Source organism: Carassius gibelio, chromosome B3 (assembly GCF_023724105.1).
Source record: "Carassius gibelio isolate Cgi1373 ecotype wild population from Czech Republic chromosome B3, carGib1.2-hapl.c, whole genome shotgun sequence".
NCBI lineage: Eukaryota > Metazoa > Chordata > Actinopteri > Cypriniformes > Cyprinidae > Carassius > Carassius gibelio.
In genome coordinates, this window is record NC_068398.1 from 20453090 (window position 1) to 20463885 (window position 10796).

General features: G+C 40.6%; 1 protein-coding gene across 7 annotated transcripts in view; it reads right to left on the reverse strand.

Moving 5' to 3' along the window:
- Positions 1-10021, reverse strand: part of LOC127953730 (potassium voltage-gated channel subfamily C member 1-like) — a 69858-nt gene extending 59837 nt beyond the window's left edge. For all 7 annotated transcript variants that reach the window (XR_008153322.1, XR_008153321.1, XR_008153320.1 and 4 more), the window contains exons 1-2: positions 9088-10021; positions 2635-3319 (exon numbers count right to left, since the gene is read on the reverse strand). Coding sequence is in view for 2 of the 7 variants with exons in the window: in XM_052553012.1 (XP_052408972.1) it covers positions 2635-3319; positions 9088-9149 (747 nt within the window). In the remaining 5 variants the exon portion in view is untranslated. The remainder of the gene's footprint in view (positions 1-2634; positions 3320-9087) is intronic.
- Between the last annotated feature and the right edge of the window lie 775 nt (positions 10022-10796).

A 10796-nucleotide genomic window follows, 5' to 3' on the forward strand; every position in this document is an offset into this window, starting at 1 on the left:
GAAAGTCAGCTTGTGCTTTGAAGACACCTTCACCATCATAACAAATGCTTGAAATGAAAACTGACTCGATTAAAGATGTAACCAAAAATGTAGATAACACACACCTTGCATGCATTTGCATACTTTTAGATTTATAAAAAGAGACTAACAGCATTACTTCCACACACAAACAAATGCACAGACTCTGCCTCTGTTGCTGTTATTCGGTTGCTCTGCAGCAGAAATCAACACGCAGTAAGCTAGTATGAGACGCCGCAGTGTTACGCTATAGCACAGCGAGAGAAAGGGACATGGAGGTTGTAAGTGATGATTAGCAATCCGGCACGAGGCCCTGCACCCATACAGCAGCCCACTAATAAAACACCAAGTGTGTCACGGTTGATAAAAGACCTCTGTTCAGTGACGACGCAGTAAAATGATGATGGCATCTCTCCCTCCCCTTGAGAACTGTGAGAAGAGATGGGTAACTTACAATCGGAGACACTTCAAACGCATTAAGAGCAAATTCTGCAATCACATGCAACCCAAAATGCAATCAAAAACTGATCGGTAAAAAGGAACCCTGGGTTCATTTCAAGAAAGCAAGTGTGTATCGACTGCTCGTGACTATGATCTATTGACCTAGATGTGCCACGGGAGATAAATATCTTAAATAACCAGCCTGCACTGATAAAGGAGATAAATGGTTGCTGTTCACTAGCTTGTGAATGACATACTGAGAGGCAAAGGGTGAACTGTGTTTCATGTGCTCTCTTAACCAACAAGGGTCAGTAAGTGACTTTGGTTTCCTAACATTGCTATAGATTTGTAGATAAATAACAAACAAGATTATTGTCTGAAAGGGAAACAAACTGATTACTTGCTTAAGAAGACAAGGGAAGTAAGTGTAGTGTGGCCAAGTATGATAACCCATAATCTGAATCTGTGCTCTGTATTTCACCCATCCAAGTGCACACACACAGCAGTGAACACACACACTGTGAAAATACACCCGGGGCATATTGCTGTGGCGCACGGCAAGCAGTTGGGGGTTCTGTGCCTTGCTCATGGGTCTCACCTCAGTCGTGGTATTGAGGGTGGAGAGAGGCCTGGATATTCACTCCACACATCTACAATTCCCATCGGACCTGAGACTCAAACCCACATCCTACAGGTTACAAGTCTGACTCTCTAACTATTAGGCCACAACTACCCCCAATCTGTAAAAAAGTCTCTGAATTCATATGACCTTATTATGCTTATTATCCCAAAATTGGGATCCCAAGTATGGCACCCAGAAAAATACAAATAAAAACCTACTCTAAGCTTCAGGTCTGGATGTGAGATGGATGTAGAGATTATCAGGTAATTGTGGTGCCAGTCACACACAGGGCTTCTGCTGAGTAAGCATGACACTGATTCAGTTAAAAGAAAGACCCATGGGAAACGCAGTAGTTCCCGGGATATCGTGAAGATCCTGTGCTCCCAAAGTGGATAAATACCTAAGTAGCCTACAAATTGACACCAGTAACTTGCTTTGGTAAGCCAGAATGTTCTCAAATACCATGCATGGTTAAACCTATAGCATTTTAAGGGTCACATGATTTTTGTTATGCAAAAATTAGCTATTTTGGATTAAATATGCAAAATAGCTAAAAAGTTTATTAACATGAAAACATTCTAACTATCAGGCACAATTGTTTAAAGCAGGAACAAGTGGGAAAAACGTTCTTCTAACATAATAAATAAATAAATAAATATATGGATTCACAGTTTGCAAGGAATTGCAGTTCATAGACACAGATCAGTATTTCACACCTCAAGGTAAATGCCCTGTGAAGTTCAGTATCGTCGGGGTCTGCCTGGTACCATTCTGCAGTATGGACAACAACGATATATATATATATATATATATATATATATATATATATATATATCAACAATTTGCGCCTGCGCAATGACTGGCGGCACAAATATGAATGCGTGTCTCATAATTAAGAGTTCACTTTTGCGATAATTAGGCCTACTGTCTGACTGATAATTATTCGTCTTGCGAGACGCTTATTCATCAAATAAATGGACATTAAATATTGATTTGAGTGGAAAACATTGCTTACTTGAGTGAAAAACATTGGTCACACCACGATTGAACACGACCACAGCTATGCAGGAAAATGTCAATATTAAGAAATATTTCTTTTCAACATTTAAGTGAGGCTATAATTACATTAGAAGCAGACGCAAAAAGGAAAGTTTGCGTCAGAGTACCGAGGAAGAGACTGCGCATGCTGAGAGCTCCACACGCAGTATTCACCGGCAAATAATGCGCGTGGAGACAGTGACAGACAGCGAGACAAAATACTGCATTTATCAGAGAGAGGGACAAGAGAGAGGCTCCACATTACGAACCCTAGTCTTTTTTCTCTCCGAACACAGCTATCAAACTTTCCAAAAGTTTACAACTTGTGCCAAGTTCGACAGTGATTGGACTATTGCGACTTAGAAGTAGACCATAAATCCAGGTGCACGAGAACTATCCAGTCAAATACTAGCTGAGCATGTATCACAAAGTCGATTACGTGAGCTCCAAACTGCTACAGACACGTTTAATAAAGCAGACTAACAAGATGTCGGTGCACTCACTCACTCACTCACCCTGGCGTATTTGGAGGAGTAGGGGTCCTCAAACAGCGCCCAGATGCGGGGCTGCCAGGTACTCCACCAGCTGCGGTTGCGGCCATCCTCCTGCAGACACAACCTCTTCAAATCCCCGTCCGCACCACCCGTGAGCGCCGGGTCGTCCTCTGGCGGCTCCGGTTCGGGCGTTTCGAAGCTGTCCAGCGCTTCCTCGGCGTCCCGATGCTGTCGGTAGTTCATCCAGCAGCAAGCCTCCACGTCCGTCTCGTCGATACCCCAGAACGCGAGCTCCTCCTCGAAGAGAGGACCGCAGACATCGTTAGGACAATGCAACTTCCCTGTGCGGTAATAGTTGAGGATGAAAGCAAAGGTGTTGGGGTGGCGGTCAAAGAAGAACTCGTCTGATTTGGGGTCATAGTCAAAGTTACTGAACGCATCTGGCTCCGTGAGCCAGGACAAGCGCGTCCCAGGCAGCGTCTTCAGTGTGCTGCGGTACGTCTCGTGCCGAATCCCCCCGCAGTTTATCACTATTTTCTCGCTGTCTGACGGACAAGTCATGTCTGCGCTGTAACATGCTTTGTTGGACGACTTGTTCCCACCCTTGCGCCCTTTGAAAGAGGAGACACACACCGAACTGAGCATAGAGGAGCAGGGGGAGGGAGAGGAGGAGAGAGAACCGAGCGGGGAGGGGGGGAGGAGGAGCCTGCAGTGGAAGAACAGAAGAGAAGAGAAAATTAGTGATGCTCAAATTTTTATACAGTATCAGACTGGTCAAAATAACCTGTCTTTAACTCATCATCATCATCCTTAGTTCTTGGATCGGTTACTAATGGCTCGGTACAACCACAGGCAAAATTTTACAAAAGCTGTCTCGGGGTGGTACCTTTTCAAAAGGTATTATATGCTTAGAGATTCTTTATCGGAATCTATAGTTCCATGAAGAATCTTTAACAACCATGGATATTATTTGAATGTTCTTCACACTAATAATAAAAAAGGTTATTTTAAGAAATGCTCACTGAATGGTTCTTTGGGGAACCCAAACTGCCCTTCTATGGTCTTACTACAAAACCTCCTTTGGGAACCTTTCAACAAACGTGTGCCTTTTAAATGGTGCTGCCCCAGTTTTATAACTTTTTTTTAGAGTATATGTGTTGAAACACAAAGTCAATCCAGATTTTTTTCCAAATCCTATTGAAATTTTGAAGAAAAAGCAAATATAAGACCATCGTCTGTCGAATATCATAAACTTAAGGTCCTTTATGGTACTGTCCATAAAACTGTGTCAAAATGAAGGCCCTAGCCAACAAACAAAATCAGATGAATGATGATGCAGGTATATAAGCATTTTAATGAAGGAGTGAGTTCAGTATACTTCAAGGGTCCCAAAATAAACAGGAAAGAGACCCCTCCTCCTCTGCAATGCCCACCCATCTTTCCTTTTCCAGCTTTTGCCATCACTCAGCCCTCATGTCCCTCAATTCACTGAAACACTCTGCTCAATTACAGCGAAGGGAGATGAAAATGACTGAATGTTTCACAGCCACCCCCCTCCCCACATCATACTCTCAACGTATCCAATAGAAAGAGGGAGAGGAAGAAAATGAGAGCGAGACGAAGGGTGGGAGGAAGAAGGAGAAAAGCTAAAGGCAGAACGATTATTTGCTGAGCTACACAAAATAGGGAGAAAAGACTGCAGAGCATTAACTCTTACACTGTCTCTATCTGGGCAGTGCTAATGTTTTTCAGACCATTCAGTACACTCGGTATACAGTATTAACCTTGGTTATAGGTGTAAAATCCATAAAATGTTAATTGTTTAAATGTGTGCAATCATTAAATTTGCCTAAAAAGGGTTAGTTTTGCATAACCTCTCATATGCACATTCATGTTCAATTACACTAAGCAAGAGCTTTAAAAACTGAATATTTCTACATCATAGCTATAGTGAAACAAATGAGTCTTGCCTCTCTTTTTTTCCAATCAAAATGTCCCATTTTGGAAATATGGAGCAGGGAGGCTATTATCTTTTTCTCTTGGGGTCGCTGTACACTGTGGTAACATGCCATTTGTAGCTGATTTAACCTGTAAAAATGACTTTTGTTAGTGCGACCTAATATAGGCACATTGACTCTGTAATGTCAAATAAGGGTTTTAAAACTACTTGAAGCTCTTTTTTACTATTGCCTAGGAAAACATTTTTTACAGTGGACAAGGGTCCGATTTCACTGACAAATGTTTTGCTGTGTCTCTTTTAGTTTTCACAATAACTCTCCCATATCTGTTCCTCTTGTTTGGCTGTGCTGCATGGCTGCTCCATATATATCTGTCAAACTGTCTTCCCTCATTACTTATCCACTCTTATCCATTCTCCTCAGCTCACTCTTCCTCCTGCATTCCCTTATGTCCCCCTGTGATTAACTGTTGAAACAAAGATCACAGGAATATGAGAACTGTAGGAAGGAGAGAGGCTGAATCATATGAAACAATGTAATTGAGTACTGCTTTCAGCACCATGGACAGCACATGCGTTTCAGTTAATCATTTAATTAAAGCAGAATAAGCATTGGAAATGAAAATGAGCAGAACAATTTTTTATAACAGACATAAACTGAAGAGTCATTAATAAAATACATAAAAAACTAATAATAATAATCATAATATAAAGTAATTAAAAATAATAATGTAAAAACTCAGCCCACAACTCTGCTGGTGTTACACTCCTTTTACAATCTATATTCTTAGAGTAGTTCTCATAATTATACATGACTAAATCCTCAAAAGTGGAAACACTTTGCTTCTGCTACATCATCAAAACCTCACTATGTTTGTCTGGGCCGCCCAACATATCGATATTAGTCAAACCGGTGCCATTTTATTAAATGCGTCAAATTTGTATAGTCAAGTGAAATAAATAACTATAAGGAACACTAAAGGAGTAAATAAATAAAATGAGGAATAGTAAAACTGAAACTGAGAGGAAACTAGGGGTAAAGTTGTGCTGACAGAGCATCAAAAAAAGGGCTCTCACTGAAAAGGGAAATCATTGTTTAATGTGTGTGCCTGGATGGGGGGGGGGGAGATAGGTCATTAAAGTGTGTATGTCCATTGGGATGGGGGTTGGTTGTAAGGACAGATACGCCTATAAAAGACAACAGCACTATATCGACAGAGAGCACAGGGAGAGGAAAAAAGGAGAGAACAGATTACGGCCACTGAGGGAAATGTGAAGGAGTGACTGCAGTACAGGTAAATGAAGCTCCATTCATAAATTATTCAATTTCCAGAAACAATGCCAAAGAGAAATTATATATACATGCATTTTTATGAGAATAAGAACTGAGCCATATCTATGCTCTTTTTCTTTTATTGTACAGTATGCTGCTGTAGTGCGTCTGCATTTCTTAACTCCCTTTCTCTCTGTCTGGTGCAGTGTAGCTTCTTTGGATTTTTCTGCTTGCTATCCCACTGCAGTTGAAGCTCGGCGGTGCTCAAAGGCCACCTAGAGGACTCATTGGGGAACTGCACAGCTCAAAATACTGCAGTACCCCCTCCTCTTCAAGCTTTCTCCCCGACTGAGGTATGGATGCCTCATGCAAACCATCTGTCGATGCACTGCATACAGGTTTGTGTCCCTTTTTACACCGTACACCCTTTTAATGAACTGAAATCACTTAACAAATGCAATTCAATCGCTCATCTATATGAACTGACAATGTATTATCTCATAGTTTTCTGATCTTAGTGATAAAGGCTTTTTGAAATCCTTCCTCGTTCTGTCTCTCCCTTGTTTGTGTGCACTAAGCTACTCTCAGCCAGCTGCTCATATCACAATCTCTTGTAGAATATCACTACAAGAAAATAAATTAACAGAGCAAGGATGCACACACAAAGACACCTTAAAAAAATGTCACATCACAATTAATGACCTTTAAATGAAATTAAGCTGTGCAAAGACAAGCTACAAAGCATTGGCACATATAATATATCCTCAGAAGGTCATCAGTCAGACTTTGACCTCTGCTTTGAAACTAATCATAGCTCTGTTTTCAGCCCTTCTCAAAAGGCCCATTCTTTATTTTCAGTCAAGAGAGTGAGAAAGAGATTCAGAATGGGGCTTAGAGGACTCATCTTACAGTGACAGCATTGAGACGTGCATGACTATATTCCCATATCTAGCACTAACAGTGTTCTTAAGATAGTTATAACCCCACTCCCTCCTCCAGCCTCGGCTCTCTTTAAAACCTAATTAATAAAAGTGCCCTCTCTGGTTAATTACCATCCCTTTATAGTCCCACATTAAGTACTCAGGGAATGAAGCCGGAGAGAGATGGGATATAATTGTGTTAAGCCAAATCACACATGAACTTGATGGAAACTATTCTTAGCGGTGGGAAAGAATGGAGTAGGGTGACAAAAAAAAAGAACTAAAAAACAAAGAGGGCAGAAGAGGTCAAAACGGGGTCATCTCTGGTGAGGTGTAAGGGTCGTACTGTTCATGGAAAGGCATCAGCAGGAGGAAGAGTAAATGGTTTGAAATAAGGCACTGCCAATGGGATGTGAGTGGGCAAAGGAGGGAGGGGGAAAGGGAGGGACTAAAAGCTGAGAGAAACAAACCAAAAAAGTTTAACCGGTGTATGTGATTAGAAGAGGAAGTGTAAAGGAAGAGAAAAACAAGTTAACAAAAGTATTGATTATAGATCAGTAGACTAGTTCTTAACAAGTTCCTGGCCGATTGCCTAAACTGCTTAGTCTAGTCTTAGTAAGTCATGTAATGGTTTTTTTCTTCTAGACTAGTCATAACTTTTTAAAATCAGTCACAAAAAAGTAGACTGCTCTAATTTGAATTGAAAAGTAAGACTGGTTCCCCCTAGGCTATACCTGCTAGTTGGTCAAACTAGTTCTTAAGACACAGTCTTCACATAGTGACTATGCTTATGCAACTGGGCTCTCAGATTATATATTAGACAGTCAAAAGTAAACAATTTGGTTATCCAACCTACACTTTCTATTATCTATGTTTAGCCTTGTTTTATGTTAATATCCAAGACCCTACTGGAACTCATTTTTTTTAGAGTATTAGCAAGAGATAGGGGTCATTGTATGATAAAAAAGAGCCCTATCTACGGTCAACACAAACTTTCTAGAGTTTTGTTGACATTTGATTGTAGAGAACCTTGCCATTGGGTAGGAAGTGGAAAAAAGAGAAAGAAACTCAATCATGGAACGAGAACACGGAGTTCCCTATAACATGGGCATACACTTGACTACTCTCTGTTTCAGGATCGCCGTGATTTTGCCAAGTAAGACATGTACCTGGACCAACATCTTTTGATGACCCTGGATCGACATTATTGTCCAAAAATATAGACTTAACCCCATCCAAACCTCTATACCTAACCTTACCCATAATTTAATCCCACAATCAGTGGGAAATGATAGCTGATTAACATTGTGTAGAAGCACCTAACTCTGGTTGTAAGCCTAAAACAGATATTTTCTGATTGTTCTGTTTGGTTGTTTGGAATGCTGTTCTAGGATCAACAAGGACATTGATCAAGGAACATGTTGTCCTTGATGAAATTATGCTTGCCCTGTTTCGGGGGTGGGGGTGGAGGGGGGTAGTGGGCAGACAAGTACAAGTGGGATTTGATATTTACGTTAACACTGAGAAAAGACACATTCCATCACCTATCAAGGTGACGTGACTGTAAAGAAAAAATCAGACACCAATTAATTGTGGGACATAAAACGTCCATGTATCTGTTGGACTGACAACTCAAAATAATGGAACACACCAGAAATACCTTATATTAAAATAATACCTTAAAATAAAATTATGAAGGGGTTTAAGTTGTGTGCGAATTACTGAGTGACCTTTAGGGGGTCTCCTTTTTCTGTCAGTAACTAACGTCTCACAGCTAGTTGACAACTAATAGACAGTTTGAACAAAACACAAGGTTGGTGTGACCGATTTATAATAGTGTACATTTATGATTATGTGACAAGTCATTTTGTTTGGACTTGTACCGTCCGATACTAATCTAAAGCGTTTCGATGGGTGTACCGTTGCCGTAGTTACATCACCAGAATTCTATTTGCGAACGTCTATTTAGCATATTCTGACTACAATTTGTTATGTGACTTTTATTCTTAGCAAAACGCTGTAATACCGTACAAATGCTTATATGTGATAAATGAACACCACTCTTCCTTTTTTCCAAATCTTAATTATGGGGCTTAGACTAAATCCCTCCCTTAATTCGCACCGGGGTTTAAGTGGCAAAAACAAAGTAGACCTGACTACTACTTGTTGAGTTCGTTGACTGGCAGAGGCAGAGGGTAGGAAGGCCTGCTTTGCATCAGTACACCGGGCACAGTCAGAAACACTCAGAACATACGTGATATTTTATCACTTGTACACAAAATCACGACACAGACACAGCACAGACACCTATATCACATACTTACTCGCTTTGGGTCTGGCTCTGTTCGCGTGCGTGCAGTGTGCGTGTCACTGAACACACACACATGAACACACAAACTGCACAAAAACGCTACGTGCAATTGCCTGTTTTCTGACTGAACTGAGGGATCCTCTTGGCGTAGGTCCAAGTGACTGTGCAGAAACCCAAGATTTAGTTGTTTTTTTTTTATAAAATGGCTACAGTTATGAATAATGCAATATAGGCTATTCTCGCTACAACACCTGCTAGTTGAAAACAACGCAACTGTGCTATAGTGCGTAGTTCAGTTCCTCTGGTGATACAGAAGACTAGCCTACGAAAAACAGAATAAATCACCTAAGTTGCACCTCTGATATCCTTGTTCCTCAAATAAATTATTCTCGTTATTTACACAGGTGTTACAGGTCTGATATCAAAAAATATTTTCCTGGTAAATAAGCATTTCTATTTCTTGAAGCTCGTGTTAACCTTTTACTTTTATTCCCTACACGAAACAAGTCTATTCATCCAAGCGAAACGTGCAGCGGGGAAACACCTCTCCCTCTCTCTCTCTCTGTTTAAATCTTCATGCACTCACTCCATTAACAGTCTATCCCTTTCTTCTCAGTTTTAGCATCCTTTCTTCCGTATCATCACCCGTTCCCGTTGTCCAGGGTTAAGAAGACCGAAAGCAGGTCTTTAGTTGCAGACTGAGATGTCTGTTTGAATTGATTTATGCCGAACAAGCAGCTTGCCGGGCACGACTACAAATGTTATTCCTTGAGCTGCCTCTCTTATTTCTTCCGTTCGTTTGTTCCCCTCCCTTTTTTTCTGTCGATGTTTTTGTTTGGTAAATCTGTATTTCCATGCAATTTATTCCTTAATCTAATGGTGACATGGGATCCCTCGGTGTTATTCCCTCCCTTCAGCTCTTTAAAGGAAAGGTGGCAGCTGGTGCCCCCTCCCCAAACCCCACCCTGTGCCATTTAACCATATACACGCCAAGAAACAAACCTGTCGCTATTTCCGGCATTCATACGTGAAAAAAGCAATATCCCAAACACATTCATTAACCCATCCCTTAATAATGCAGAATTATATTTAAGAAATAAATAAATGAATAAATAGGGCTATTAATAGCTAGATGTTTATTTAAAATATTATACACGAAATTATACAGAAAGTGAAATAAATGGCACAAAGATTAGCTCTACTTACATGTCGACCAGTTGGCCAGCAGGAATGTTTCTTTTGCCTCGGTCATTGTGTGTTCCCAGGGGCCATAAATTACCAGTGTAAATCTATAACCCTGATCTCAGTCCATACTGATACATGTCTCCTTCTCATGGGTGTTCCAAAACAAGACGGCGGGATTTGTGTCTGTGTGAAAATGGCAACAACACTACACCAATTAGGATAAGCACCAGGTCAGGTCCCAGAATTCTGCATAGGCAGACTCAACATCCAAAGGAAACCAGATAATGCAAGCTGGGCAAAAGTGGGCAGATATCGAAGAAAAAATATCCTGAAGGGACACGCCTAAAAATGGAAACTTCTAACATTTAGTCTGCATTAAAAATTGCAGGCTAGATTGTAGAATGTTCTAATCAAATTACACCATGAGAAAACCTGAAGACCATAAGAGGTCATAGATGTCTAGACATGGTCAATAATGATTATTCTTTCTGATCTTTTAACTATCCCTTAGCTATTTGATTTGCTTTTAATAGTTCT